Source organism: Oryzias latipes, chromosome 2, assembly GCF_053564925.1.
Source record: "Oryzias latipes strain Hd-rR chromosome 2, Olatipes_Hd-rR_3.1".
NCBI classification, from domain to species: Eukaryota; Metazoa; Chordata; class Actinopteri; order Beloniformes; family Adrianichthyidae; genus Oryzias; species Oryzias latipes.
The window spans coordinates 14,955,945-14,971,797 of record NC_136238.1 but is presented as its reverse complement, the minus strand read 5'-3'; the positions used below and the strand labels follow the sequence as shown (position 1 = coordinate 14,971,797).

General features: G+C 44.2%; 1 protein-coding gene across 1 annotated transcript in view; it reads left to right on the top strand.

The window, feature by feature from the left end:
• Positions 1 to 3,333: 3,333 nt before the first annotated feature.
• klf7a (Kruppel-like factor 7a) overlaps positions 3,334 to 15,853 on the top strand; it is a 57,322-nt gene continuing 44,802 nt past the window's right edge. Inside the window, exon 1 of the mRNA XM_004066536.5 lies at positions 3,334 to 3,687. Within this exon, the coding sequence (XP_004066584.1) occupies positions 3,586 to 3,687 (102 nt within the window). The 5' untranslated portion in view covers positions 3,334 to 3,585. The remainder of the gene's footprint in view (positions 3,688 to 15,853) is intronic.

The window sequence follows — 15,853 nt, the reverse complement described above, 5'->3', positions numbered from 1 at the left end:
TCACTTTCCAGCCGGTGGATTATACCACGTTTAATGTTTTTTCTACACGTCTTTGTGTCCGTCAGACTTTTACTGCGTTCACAGTATTACTAGAACTTGTTAGTAACACGCAACACGTTAGCCACATTAGAAGCATCAGCCGCTTCCAAGAATACATCTCCTGTATTCTTGGAACAACCCTTTGGAAGGCTGTGGCTAGGTTCTTTCACAAAGATCTGATCAACCGCTTACGCAAAAAAACGTAATTCTGCGTAATCAACGTAAATGATTCTGAAGCGGATTCACACTTTACGGTAGTGAAGTGCTTTTGCGATTGACATAAATCAGCTGATTCGGTTGCAGAGAAATGTGACTTTCTGCCGTTGTACAACACACTACATTAACAGTGTTGTATATAATGGTATATATATACAATGATATATATAATATATTATGGTATAAGGCTAATGTGCAAAGCTGCTTTTATCCGCATCAGAGTCAGTCGCCGGAGACATCTCCTGTGTTGTAAAAGGTTCAAAGTAAACCTATTTTAACCTCGTTCTCCAGGCCAGGTTTTCACTATTTTTCTAATTCCTGATCCACAAAGAACTAAATGCATCTGTTAAATATTTTACACTTCAGTCAGGCATGCGTGGGTTCCCTAAACAGGACAAGCATGCTAACATTGCTCTCTGCAAAAGCACGAGGACCACTAATCATGCATCCATGGTCCCATCTTGTATCAGACTGTGGCGAATGAAATCATTCCAGGACAGATGAGGAATACAAAAACGAAAAAAGGAAGAAAAAGTATGTTAAAGTCCCACTCAGACCATTTTTTGTTATTTTCAAAAACCCAGAGGTCTTTTGATTATGATCATGCCGTTTTTAGCCAAAAATCAAAAACCTGTGTCATTTTCCAAGACATAGTTTCTGTAGAGCCAGAGTAGTTCATTAGAAATTCACCTTTTAGTTGGTGACCTATTACTCCCTCCTTCCCTCCCTGTAACTGAGAGCCCTCTGTTTACACACTCCTGCTATTTTAAGCTATCTTATATTCAGGCGGCAAATTTGCGTCGGCCGCCTCTCTTTCGCCGTGTGACAAATTTATTGCTTTGTGCCTGTCCAGAAATGTGTTCCTGAGCTTGATGCTGTGGTCGCGTGTGGGAGGAGCCTTAGCTTCCAGCTAAAAACATTAGCCGCTACTGATCGCTAAATAGAGCAGTGTCTGTGTACATGTCATTGACAAGGCATGGAGGACATGGATTATGTTGAAAGATCAGGTTTATTTTTTTTAGAGCTCTACAAAAACATAGGTAATCACGTCTCTATGTCTTGGTTCAAGAGATTTTCCCGGGACCGTCCGGTAACGCTGGGTGCAACAGGCTGGCAACCAGTCCAGGATGTATCCTGCCTTCCCCCAACATTAGCCTGGGCGAGTCTCCGGCAACCCCGCGGCCCCAGCAGGTTGACAAAATGGATGAAAGTGTCAGGAACTGGTGGTGGAGGACCCAAAATGCAGGAGACCAGGATTGGTGACAGGAACTAAAACATTTAATAGGCAAACTGAAACATGACAAAACTATGAGGAGAAACAAAACTGTGACACAACATAGCAGATGACCTGACAAAGAAGAACAGAAACCAAGACACTTAAATAGGCTGAGGGTAATTAACGGAACTGAAGACAGCTGTGGATCATGAACCTGAAGGTGGAGTGACTGACAAAGAAAACCTAAAACATGACCAAAAACAAAACCACTGAATCCTTACAGGAAGTTCAGGACAAACACTCGCTTGGATGTGTATTTTACCCGCTGATCAAGTCACTGAAAAAGTCAGATGCCCAAAGCTGAGACCCCGATTGGTAGATGCAATGCAGCGACCTAGCCAAAATTCTGATATTTGAACTCTGACCCCGACATTCGCACCGCGCCCGCCACTCAAATCGCGTAGCGGGACCTCAGATGGAATCTGTACCATTGACTTAACAGTAAACCTGGCCGCCTATACAGCGCGAATCGCATTCGGTGTGAATGCAGCTTTACAGCCACTCACGCTCCCAACCTAACAATACCATTGCAAGAAAAACGGCGAACAATATCAGAGCTATCATGCTGTATAGCTTTGAGCCAGATGCCAGCTCAGACGAGAAAACAACACGACGTACACGGTCCTAGTCGTCTTCAAGAACGGAGTAGAGTAGATGTAGAGCCAGATAACCTCTTGTCTTGTCTTGACAAGATACCTGTGGATGTCTGATTCCTCAGCTCAAGTGACCCTTTGTGCATCCATCTGTGACAAAAGAATGGGCAAATCAGTCCGGCGCACCTACAAAATATCAAATTCGTGGACAGTTCGGTGAACCCGTGGAGCCGAAATGGTCATTTTTTCTACAGGTTATGCTGCACGCTACTGGTCATAGTGGACACTTAAAGTCCCGCTCCAATCATCCTTTGATCTATTTTCAAAGCATTCCCTGTGATCTTTTAATTATGATTAAACCAATTTTCTGCTACTTTTCTGGAACATAGAACATAGTTTCTTCATTAGAAATTCGCCTCAGAGTTGTGGCCATGACTATTGGTACAGAGCAACCCCGCCCCTCTTCCCCTCCAGCTCTTTTTCAAACTGCAGGTTTTCTTCGTTTCCTGATTCACAACAATTTAAATAAGGAAATACTCAGGAATGCCATTCTGAGCTTAAATTTCTTCATATATGTCCTAAGAACAACCAAAAAAACAACAACATAATTTTCATTGGATCATCCCAAAACGCCACATGGAAATGGAGCAGCCGGGGCTGTCGGCCAGCCTCCATGAGAGCTGTAAAGAGATTACAGACCTCCATGCGCACATATCAAGGCAGATTTGGACACTTTTGGAGTTTCCCCGACAGCTGACCCTCTCGCAGCTCATGAGCTGAGCGAGTCAGCCTGTTGCCGATCACATGCTGGGATGAAAACTCCTTCTCCAACTGCACCAATCCTCCACGCTTCATGCATGAATTCAAACAAAAGAAGCCTTTTTCTCCCCCATTTTCTTTGCCCTGAGTGCATGATGTTAACACCTCAGCTCCTCAGATGGGACTGGCCTTTTAGTCCTTCTTCAAAATCTATTATAGCCATCCATAAATAGCTCACCTATCAAGCTAATATGCACCTTGCGTGGCGTGCCTCTGCACCAATCCCGCCTGCTGAATCCTCCAAACCGCACCTTTTTGTGTATTCACGCCCCCCCCCCCCCCCTTCCCGAACCGCCCATTCGCGTTTAATGGACAAACAGAGGGGGTCTGATTGACATTCCCAACCACGCCCCTTCGATTTACAACGCTCCTCCTACTCCTCGGCTCCCTATCATGCGCTATTTTGGCAACGTGAGTACGCATGGAGCTCCCAGCACCTCCAGTCTCCTTTACGCACCGGCTACGCGCGCACGGACCCTACAATCGCCGCATCCGCAGCTCCCGAACACTTCTGGTGGACTAATATGACAGAAGTGGATCTAAAGGTGTGATAGAGGTGAAGCTGAAGCACTCCTGTCTTTTTTTTTTCTTTTTTGGGCGGTGTGGGGGGCTTGTTTCCCCCCCGCTACCGCGCAGTCAGCGATGGATGTCTTGGCGAACCACAGCATCTTTCAGGAACTTCAGCTGGTCCACGACACCGGCTACTTCTCCGCCATGCCGTCGCTGGAGGAGAACTGGCAGCAGGTACTTCCTCATCCTCCTCATCCTCCTAGGATGCGGGGCGTGAACTTTTACTTCTTTTTATTTTTTTTACACGTCTTGTCTCAGTCATCACGAAAGGCAAACTCCACATCATTTTACTGAAATAAAGAAATAAAAAAAGATGTTGAATCATAAAAGTGCAAATTGGTTGAGAAGCGAGCGCACGCCGGCGCGTAATGGAGCTGTCACATGCGACATGGAGACATGAGGATCGGTAATGGGCGCTGAATTGCTCGTTAATAACGCACATGATTAGGAAGTTGTAAGCCCCTCCTTTATAAGAAAGAACTCCAGTTCGCATTTTAATAGCTATTTTTGGGTATTTACTAATTTTGTCATAAAAAAGACATTTTATTGTGAAATCCAAAATGTTGTAAAAGTAATGACATTTTCTCACCTAAAAACACATTTTTTGTTTAGTTTTTCTCATAAATCCATGCATAAACAACATCATTTTATCTATTTTCTTGCATAGACAGTGAGGGAAAAAATCATTATGAGGAAATTTGAAGCTTGTATTGTTCATGAAACAGGAGCTTTATGGGTTTTTTCCCCTCTCATCATCCACTTCTCCATCCATGCCGGAGGATGGAGGAGGGGTGGCGCGTTGAGGGAGAAGCCGGTGCGTGACCGCGCAGATCTCCTCCGTCGTGGCCGAGCTGCCTAATTGGCATCCTACTGTTTTGCAGCAGACGCATCTTTTTTCTTCCCCCCTATTAAGTCTCAGAGTCGCTGCGCATTAAGGGAAGAAAAAAGAAAGAGAAGGAAAAAAACCGCACCGTGTGCGCGTGTGTGCCATAAGCAGCGCGCGCGCCTCTGCCCTGTTCATCACCCGCAGCCCCGAATATCAAAATCGATCGCGAAAAATGCAAATGGTAGCGGGAGGCAGCTGCGTGCGCAGGCAGGCAAGCAAGCTGGGGAGCTTCTTATCTGGACCCAGTGGAAATGTCAGCTTTCTTTTGCTGAGATGATTGTTCTGCAGCAGATTTTTTTTCCCCTCCAGACAACTTCCATTTTGGAAATAAAGATGCACCTGACTCCTAGGTGGCTGGAGATCTCCTCCTTTTCCCCATTCTTCATGGATTTTCTACTCGGAAAAAAAAAAGAAATTGTGGTTATCAAACCCTAACAAGTGGATATCCGCTGATTACTAAAGATTTCAGAGTATAGTTTCTCTACATCTCATTTGAACTTTGTAGAGAAAAGTCGTTGCGTCTGCTGAAAAAAAACAAAAAGCAACACAAAATCAAGTCACTTCAGGCTTTTATTGTCTTTATTAAAGCTCCACTCCTTCTTCACTTCCTGTTTTGATTTATTTGACAAATAAGGTTGGATTTTTGATAATTAAATTTGCAAACTGCTTCAATTTGTCCACTTTTCCCTTTCCTTTTTATTAGAAAGGGCTTAAAAACACGGAGAAATCATGGCTTTCAAATCCTAAAAGAGTGGATAACCTATAATTCCTAAAACTTCCAAAGTAAAGAAAAACAAGGGATTTGTGTTTTTCTTCATTAATTCCTTTTGCCCCTCATACAAACCATGTAAAAAAAGTTATTGTTGTTTAAAAATCATTGAATTAACTGCATAAAAACAGCTCTAAATCAAGTCAGTTAAGGCTTTTTTTCTCTTGATCAAATCTCCACTTCTTCCCCACTTCCTGTTTTGACTTATTTGACAAAAAAGGTTGGATTTTTCTCAATTTTAATCTGCTGTAATTTGTTTTGATTGTATTTATTACATGGAAAATACTTTCCATTCTGATTCATCCACTTGTAGACGACTAGATCCATGTACGTCTCCAATCTTTCCAGCAGGATAGCTCCAATATTGCTCGACAAATTTAGTGCGCCATTTTTGTTGCAACGCTAATGTTAGGTTGGGAGTGTGAGGGGCTGTAAGCAGGAGAGCCTGTGAACAGAGACCTCTCAGTGATGGGTGACAGGAAGGGGAGATGGGGTTGACTCGCCCACACGGTCCTATCGACAACTCAGAGGCCAATTTCTTAAGAACTATACCGCTCTGCAGAAACCAGTTCTCAGCAATGGAGAGGGGAAGGGGGGGCGGGGTTGCTCTGTGCCAACGTTTCTGCCCAGAACTAAGAGGTGAATTTTCTAATGAATGAGACACCAAATAACAATGTCATCGCCTTAAGAAATAGTGCTGTTAGCCTTTAGACATGTATACCAAAATCTTATTACTCTTTGTTGTTTTATTTGCAAATTCCTGCTAAAAACGACAATACATTTGGGTACCGTAATTTAGGTTTTTACCTTAGTTCGCACCAGATTTTAAGGCACATCCTTAATGAATGGTCTATTTTGGAAAATATGTCAAAGCATACCAAACTAAAAAAGAGCATCAAGCCAAAGAGTCTGAGATAAGTCTGTCTGCTTTCACAAAACCTCTGGGACTTGTTTGTAACACACTACATTCTAACCACGTTAGCCATGTTAGCATATTCATAATACCTGTAATTCCCAACTTTATTTGCAAGGGCAAAAAACAGACTGATACACTAAAACAAACATAACTTTAACTACGCTAACTCTCAACCTCGATCGTAACGCATAAATAAAAAAGACACAGTCCAACACCGCTACACATAAGCCGCGTTAGCTTATCCACGATACTTGTAACTCCCAACCTAGTTAGTAACATGTAAAAACAAACAATCGAAAACCGCTACATGTTGGCCGCGTTAGCGCATTCACATTACCTGTAACTGCCGACCCTGTTAGTACCATGTAAAAACAAACAATCCGAAATTCTACATGTTTGCCATGTTAGCGAATTCACAATACCTGTAATTCCCAACATTGTTAGTAACATGTAAAAATAGTCCAAAACTGCTACGCGTTAGCGGATTCACAATACCTGCAACTCCCAACATGTGAAAACGAACAATCTGAAATCGCTGCACGTTAACCGCATTTGCGCGTTCACAATTCCTGTAACTCCCAACATTGTCAGTAACATGTAAAAACTAACAATCCGAAATTCTACATTTTTGCCATGTTGGCAAATTCACAATATCTGTAATTCCCAACATTGTTAGTAACATGTAAAAATAGTCCAAAACTGCTACGCGTTAGCGGATTCACAATTCCTGTAACTCCCAACATTGTCAGTAACATGTAAAAACTAACAACCCAAAATCCATACACGTTAGACTCATAGGCGTGTTCACAATACGTGTAACTACCAACCTTGTTAGTAGCTAAGTCCAAAATTGCTACACGTTAGTCTTCTAAGCTTATTCACAATAACACCCAACTTTGTTTGCAATTCGAGAAAAAAAAGTGCTGATAAGTCGACAAAGTGTCGTGTACCTCTTCGACATCATTAAACATGACAAGGAGTAATTTGAATAGTTAGGTGCAATGTTGTTTTTGTTTGAATAAGGTGTGTAAGTGCGACTTTTAAGTTCACCTTGTGGCGTGGAAAAGACAGTCTTTGCTTTAGGGTCTTTAAACATACACTTTCTAGAACTTTTACGGGCTACTCAATAACAAAAATCTATCATTTTTTGTGGTTCAATGCTTACTTTTGACTTAAAATCAGCCTGTCTTGAGCAGTTTTGGAAGTTTCAGGGGTTTGCTGCCCTTTTAGTCTAAAAAAAAAACATGAATTAAATGGAACAAGAATTGTTGATTGGATTAGCCAAGAAAAACAAGATTAAAAAACAAGTTATATCTTTATGATACATCACAAAAGTTTTAGCCAAAGAGTTTTGCCCAAATTAAAAAGCCTAAATTCTTAGCCTAATTACAGGAACTGACAAAAGTGATAAAAAAAGGAGAAAAGCTCTCAACGCCTTTGAAATTCCAAATATTTAGGAACTTTTCATTCCAGAAGAGGGAAACAAACCCCTAATTTGTATAAGAAGATCAGACTGCATCATTGTGCAAACATGGATTACGACTTGCCCCACACCACAACCCCCCCCCCCCCCCCCCCATCCCCATCCCAAATCTCATTCCACTGACTGCAGTGTTCTTGGCAGAGCCGTCCTCCAGCTCATTCTCGCCAGCTGAAGACGCCACGAGCCACCATGAAAGCAGGAATTATCAGCTGTGGCTCGCCTTAAAAGCTTTGTCCCCTACAGAGGGCAGGCGATTTCAGCACCACCACCCTCCATTCTCTGTATTGGAAGCTTTTACAGCATCTGATGGTGAGATAGGAGGCCGTTGTAGTCGGGTCCTAAATGGGTCCCAGGAATGATGACCGCCTCACACACTTCCCCCTGTTGGGAGTGTGTGAAGCTCGATTGAGGACGTTAATAGAGAAGAAGTGTTTCATGGGGTCTGCAGACGGCACGTGCGAAGCTGCTGTTTGCTCCATTAATGAACCAAACAGTGCCAAACTGAGTGGCGTTGTCTCGCTTCCAAGTCCCGGTACAGTCGGAACAAACAGCCAGGGACGGCTTGGCGTGTGGAGCTGGTCAGAAACCTCCCTTATGACTCGCTGTTTCCCTTTGGAGCACTGCGACCACGTGTTGTTTTGCATCTGCAACCCAACAGTGACGGATTTGTCCGCTCTGCGGAGTGACATTTGCTCAGAAGAAACCTGACTTGGCTTAGGGATGCCGGATTTCAGGCGGTTGTTGTTGCTTGACCCCGATGGGGGAGGATGTAACCCGACACCACCCGCGGTTGTCCATCATTGACCTCAGGACACGCTCTGACATATCCCAATGGGCCGCACTCCAATGCAGGCTGACGTAGGCAAAAAATAATGTCCGCAGCGCTGTCCATTATCGGCGTCATCTGGACCGATCGACTTCAAGGTCTGGCCCGGCCAGCTCGATATTCTCCTGGGTGTGTGAGGGGACAATGCTGAGCGTGCAGGTTCCGTCCAGGTGATGAGCACCGTCATGGGCGCCCCCTGATGTGCAGGTAAAAGAAGGGCACTCAGGGTAGGGCCTGGATATTGAGGCACAAACGTTTCTATAAGCATCCAAATGGAGACACATGTAGGCCTAAGTGCGCCGGCTGTTATGTAACCCTCGATAGGCCACAGCTGCTTTCTCACACACACACGCCGTGTGTGCTGAGAAGCTCAGCCAACCGGCTCCCTCCTTCCTCTATCCTTGCTTTTCCTTCTGTCTTTCCACTTATAGAATTAGCACGTATGGATTTTCTTTTTTTTTTTTTTTGTGGAACTCCAGTCTGGGTTTGTGAGGACACCTGGATGCTGGTCTAAGAAAATCATCTAGTTTGGAACCGCTGACCTTTGACTGCCGTCAAACTGATGTAATTTCACGCAAATTAAAATTCAATCAATCCTCTGAAGACGGACGAGTTGAGACCTAATCTTGTTTGTCTCCGAAAGGCTCCTGGAAGCGTTCCAGCTCTACTGCTCTGATAGAATGTCACGTTGCGTATGAGGTGTTAATCCCAGAAAATATAGCCTGTTCTTTTTTTTTTTTTTTTTTTATCGAAGTCCCACTTCAAATTGAAAAAAAACAAAACAGACAGTGTTTCAGACGGTCTATAAGTAGTACTGTTGTTTTTTAAAAATAATTAAGTGCGCTTTTTAGTACAGAAAATACAATATTTAAAAGATCTGTCAAAAGGAATCAGCGTGGTCCTTCAAACACAAAGTTTTCTGATCAACTGAGACTCAGATGTGAAGGATGAAACAGACAGACAGCAGTCAGATGATGTTGTAGACGTGAAGCGATGGAGTCGGGCATGAAAGGACTCTTTTGTCCGGCACCCTTTGGGCACAAAGCTATTACATTGCTTCTTGGAAACCCTGTCTGAAGAGGCTATTCAACATTAAACCATTGACTGCATGTCTGAAACTGGAGTGAGTGTGACACCGCCCATATAAAAATGACTTCTAACAAAAAGAAGTCAATTCAGTCTGCCTTTTTTTTTCGCAATACGGATGTCACCATGTAAGAACCAAAAATCATCAGTAGGCAGAGATTGGTCCGACTCGGTCTGATCGGCGAGAGCAGTTGTCACAGGAATGTTTAGTCAAAGTGAGCTCGTTGGAAGTACTCACCCCTACCACTGGAACGGGCTCCAGAGAATCTCTCAATCAAACGCTTTGAAAATACAAATATATTTATCGAGGCATATGATGGGCCAGCTAATCCTATTTTAAAACAATATGATTAGCAGAAAAAGTAGCAGATATAATTACTATTAATAGCTGTTTGTCTGTAGAAGTCTATTGGATTTCGGCTTTTTTGGACCAATGGGTACTTCCTGGAACGCATGTCGGTAGGGGTCATCAGTCCAGTTCTCTTATACAGTCCATAATAATGTATAATTAGCAAATGTTTTGACTACATTTGACCCATCTGAGATGTGTTTTACCTCCGACTTGTGTGACACGTGTCCAGCCGTTTTGGGACTTTTCCTTTACCTAGACGCCTTCCCTTCCTCTGCACACACCATACGGTTTTGTGTGTCTGTGTATGTTGTGTAATGAGATGTGCAGGCGACCCCCTGACCCAGAAACATCCATTCTGCCATAAGAGCGCTTAGTGAACTCCGCCACCTCCGTCTCATCACTCAGGCAGCGGAGGGGGGGGGGATTTGCCAGTGATAGGTGCCGACCACAGCTTTATGGACGCTGATGAAAACGTGGGAAGGGCTGATGGAAGAGAGGACGGCCGAGGAAGTATTCATTTGTCCGACACTGGTGACGGAAAGACAGGCGGAGGAGGGAAAAGAGGCAGAGAGTGGTGAACAAGCACATCTTTATGTATGGGTTCCGTCCTGCAGCCCACGGTTTGATTAACAGTGAGACGGGGGAGCAAGTGATTTTTTTCTTCTTCTTTTTTCTTCCTTTGGCTCACACTGGCGCACAAGGCTAGGCCATGACTTTCACATCATTTGAAATCAGGAAGCCATTGCGGCACCTTACAGTGATCCGACATGCTTCGCTGCTGCCATCCGGCTTGGAGAGTGCAGGAGGGGAAAAAAAAAGAAAAAAAGGGAAAGTCTCAGACACTCGTTTGAGGCTTTAGAGCCTCGCTTTTCCCACCACCCACTCTTCATCTCATGACTCGCTCTGGCTTCCTTTTTCGCCTTAAGACAAGTTTGCAGAAGACAAAAAGTTGAACTCATGGTTGTTATGTAATGCTAATTAGCAAAAAAAGAAAAAAAAGGGGTCTTTAAATGAAAAGCATAAGTGAAATAAATGACTGACAGATTTCAAAATTTCTGACATGTGGCTTTTTTCATTTACAAACCTCCAAAAAGCAAAGAATAAGATGATATTTAAGACAGGTATAATACGATTATATATATGTATGCATATACATAAAGAAAAAAATGTGTTTACCAAATGTTAGCCTTACATTTTTAAGCTTCTATTTTTCAAACGGACATTATATAACGTCTGCAGAAAAAAAACAAAAAGAAAACAAACAAATCACAAAAAATTTCTCTTTTGGCCGGTATTTCAAGGGCTTTATCAAGGAAAACCAGCTGGCAATGGACGTTTACATGAAGCTGTCCTGTCGATAAAGTCATTCCTGATTAAATCAGAGTGTAATGTGACCGTGTTTGCATTACCTCATGCAGGGAGAGGATTTAAATGGCATGTAAAAGACCAGCCTCATGCAAAAAGCCCTTGCCTATGCAAAATCTCTGAGGAATGTGTCAATGACTTTGTACAAGGGCCAAAGTTTGCCTAATTACCCTGTCTGTTGATGTAATTGAACATGCTCGAGCTTTAAAAAAAATACTCACACACACACAAATTATGTGCCGGCATTTTATAGCACCATTTGACTGTGACATCCAAAACATCCTATCATCCTATCTACCTGTTGCTAGGCAGCGTTGGCAGGCAGGAATATCAGTTTTTTTTTTGTTTGTTTAGCTGTCAGTCTGGAAGGCTAATCCCACCCCAAGGGATCTGTAGCCATCCAGAAACCAGAGATCCAGCCATGTGGACGGCGTCCCTCCACAGACTTTGCGAAGGGGGGGCATGAACCGGGGGGAGAGACAAGGGCAATTTGTCCTGAGTAAACACTGCTGCTTGTTGTTGTCATCCGAAGCGTTCATCAATCACACCCCTTAGCTCTTTGTTGACAGCTGCAAGGGCAGCACGCTCGCCAAAAATGGATGAAAAGTTTTTTAAAGTGCCGTCTGGACCTTGTTGGGTTTTTATGAATGTTCTTTCGGTAAAAATACATTTAAAAATGATGTATTTGAACGTTGGTGTACTTTTGCTTGAAGTCATGCTTTGCATGCTGGCTACCTGACTTGCAAAAACAACCTTGTTTTTTTCTTTTTTTCACCTGCCACAATCTCCCATAATTAATTAAAAAAACAATCTAGAGTCTTATTATATATGGATACTTCTGGTGTGCTTACTGATGTTGAAGTGATTTTGAGAAGTACCCGGCGCTCTGTCAGAGTATTTGGTTGGGTCCTACTGTCTAAACACGAATACGTAGAGGTGTCGGACTGTCTTTTTTTACGTGTTACTGGAAGCCTAGTTAGCATAGTCACAGTAACGTTTGTTTTATGTTTTTCCACGTGTTGTAAACAAAGTTGGATTTAACATGAACATGCTAATGTGGATGAAATGTAGCGCAGTCAGACTTTGTTTTATATTTTGTGTTACTAACAAAGTTGGGCGGTTAGTATAGTCCCGGTAAAAATTTCTTTTTTGTGGTCTGTGTTTTTACGTTTTGCAAACAAGGTTGGAAGTTACATGTATTGTACAGTGTACGGTGGCGCAGTGGTTAGCACTCTTGCCTCATAGCAAGAAGGCCCCCGGTTCAAGTCCCGGCTGGGGGACATGAAAAACACAGCATCAATGGGGGACCCTTCTGTGTGGAGTTTGCATGTTCTCCGGGATCTCCGGCTTCCTCCCACCGTCCAAAAACATGCTTCATAGTTGATTGGCAACTCTAAATTGTCCATAGGTGTGAGTGTGAGAGTGAATGGATGTGTGATTGAGGATATTCTACCCTGCGACAGACTGGCGACCAGTCCAGGGCATCCCTTGCCTACGCCCAAGTGGCCGGGATAGGCTCCGGCAACCCCGTGACCCCGAAAGGGAATAAACGGTAAAGAAGATGAATGTATTGTGAATACACTAACTTTGCAAGTGCTTCCAATGTTTCTAACATCTAGCATGTTACAAACACGTTCTGGAGTTACTGTGAACTTATTAAATAAAGTCTGACTGTCAGACTTATATCTCACTCTTTTGTCTTGCTTATTGCACCTTATAGGTCACTGGGCCTTATATAAGACCTAATTTGGAAAAGAGTCTCTTCATCAACGGTGTAACCTATCTATATATCCGTCCATCCATCCATCTTCCTCCGCTTATCCGGGACCGGGTCGTGGGGGCAGCAGTCTAAGCAAAGATGCCCAGACTTCCCTCACCCCGGCCACTTCCTCCAGCTCCTCTGGGGGGACCCGAGGCGTTCCCAGTCCAGCCAAGAGACGTAGTCTCTCCAGCATGGGTCTTGCCCAGAACACCTCCCCAGGGAGGTGTCATGACCAGATGCCCCAGTCACCTTAACTGGAACCTGTCAATGTGGAGGAAAAGCGGTTCTACTCCTACTCCGAGCTCTCCGCTGGTAACTAAGTTTCTCAACCTATCTCTAAGGGAGCGCGCAGCCACCCTACGAAGGAAGCTCATTTCACACGCTTGTATTTGGGACCTTGTTCTTTTGGTTATGACCCAGAGCTTATGACCATAGATGAGTATTGGAACGAAGATCAACCGGTAAATTGAGAGCTTTGCTTTCTGGCTCTGCTCTCTCTTCATAACAGACCAGTACAGCGACCACATAGCTATGGATGCTGCTCCAATCCACCTGTCAATCTCACCCTCTGCTCTTCCCTCACTCATGAACAAGACCCCAAGATATTTAAACTCCACCTTGGGCAGGGACACTCCACCCATCGAGTGATGGCAAACTAGCCTTCTCCGGTCAAGAACCATGGCCTCAGATTTAGCGGTGCTGACCCTCATCCCAGCCGCTTTGCACTTGGGAAAACTGCCCCAATGCACGTTGGAGGTCCTGGCTCACTGAAGCCAACAGGACAACATCATCTGCAAAGAGCAGAGAGGAAATCTTGTGGTCCCCAAACAAAACAGCCTCCGGCTCCTGGCTCCACCTAGAAATTATGTCCATTAAAACTATGAATCAAACCGATGATAAAGGGCAGCCCTGCCGGAGTCTGGTCCGACCTATATATAGTGATAACATATTTCTTTCCCTTTTTTTTATATTCCTCCTCATTTTCGAAATCAAGCTTACAACTACGTTTGCTGTCTCCTTATCTTTCCTCGCTGTCTCTTACATCTCAAAGCTACGTCACCTGAGCTGCATTTCACAGGCCACGCTTTGGCAGCTTTTAACCTGGGGGTGAAGCTGCAGATGTTTGGTCAGAAATAGATAAAGAAAACAGTTATCCTGGTGTTTGCAGCTGGAGTTCAACTAACTGCCCAATCTATCAGGGTCCCAAGTTACTCCAAAACACAGAAAACCCAACTGTGTGCATCACATAGTTTCTGTCACTCTAAGTGCCCACTGGGCTCAAACGTCTGAAGAAAAATTGGAGTAGAATTGAGATTAATCCTCAATAAGGCCAACGACTTTTACATCTTTCACTAAGAAGTGTTGAGCATGCTTGGAGAAGGCTGTAAATGTGTCACTGCAGATAGACGAAAGGGTGAAGAGATTTCGCTTTCCACCTTTAACAGCCCAGGAAGTACCCCTTTTGTGATTCAATGAGACCAGTGGGAGAAGCCATTCATCAGCGTGACAGTGTACCTCTGTTTCCCATTGTTCTGCTCTGGTATGTGAAGAGAGCGCCGAGTGTTTTAGCCTTAATGATCGCGCAGCCAGTCCTTTGATTAGATGAATCTCATGGTGCCAGTTAAGGTTTAGGCTGCCAAAGTCCTTTCGCGTTTACACCCTCCACGCCCTCGGTTTTTATTTCCTGGAAATGTAGGTGAGATGTTTATGGAATGGAGATTTTAGACACAACTGGTCATTTTGTCGTTGGCAAAAATGAAACAGTTTGCGCAAAGGTGGTCAGTGACCTCACCAAGTGCAAAACTGCTTTGATCCTAAAATGAAAGTTTAGTAACATTCACATCTTTTTGTCAACTTGTGTTTAGTCTAACAGTAAGTTACACATAGGTGATGCATTTCAATGGATGCTACAATTGAATTCACAAGATTCATTAGATCCAAAATCTGTGCAAATGAAGCTTTCTAACAAAAAGTACTGAATTGCTCATTTGTCATCAATTTCTCCATTAGATTTCTAGTGGACCATTGGTTACTCTCAACAACTCGTTAAAAAAGATAAAAATTTTACTTGTTCCATCTCTATGTATATATTTATTTGCATAATAAGGTTTTTTCCATATTTATGTGTAGGTAGTGAAGAGATAAGTATTAAGGTCACAATTCGGAGTGTGAAAAGTGATAGAATCATGAACAGGCTAGTTTGTCGTTTGTTTTACATGCTCCTAACCATAATGTGGCGGGGTCCCGCCGAGAAAGGATGCAGAGGAGCCAAGGTGAGGAGGACTGGTCTTTATTGCCGACACAGTTGCTGCACGCAGGGCCATGCAGCACACAGCACACTCTGTCATTCCTCTCCTCTTTTCGCCACCTGCAGTGCTCACCTTTAAGTGGGATGCCACACCCACGGGGCGTTGCTCTCAATACCCAGCCAGGCGGCACCACAGGTGGAAATCATAAATAACAATAAATAACAAAACACATTATTACACAAACAATAAACACGGTGTGGACCCCCCTCGGCATCTGACGGTCCCACACCGTCACACCATCCCCCTCCTCTGAAGGATCGACGGTGTGCGGCGATCCAGTCCAGCCCTCCGCCGCCGCGCAAGCCCACGCCGAGCCACCAACCCGTTCCGCAGGCGCCCCTCGCCTAATGTAAAGGCCCTGTCCAGTTGGTCTGCAGGCATCAGCGGGACTGTCCTCCGGCGCGTAAACATCCACCCACGTCCTCGCGTCGGATGGATGCACGGGCTGCGGCCGCTCCATGATGGCGATCCCTCCGATCCGCTCCTTGGTGCGCCGCTCCGGTCGTTCCCAGCCCCGGCTAAGGCCCTTCCGTCGGCCACACGCCCCCGCTGGTCTCCTCCCGGACGGCACCTCAGCCGATCGGAG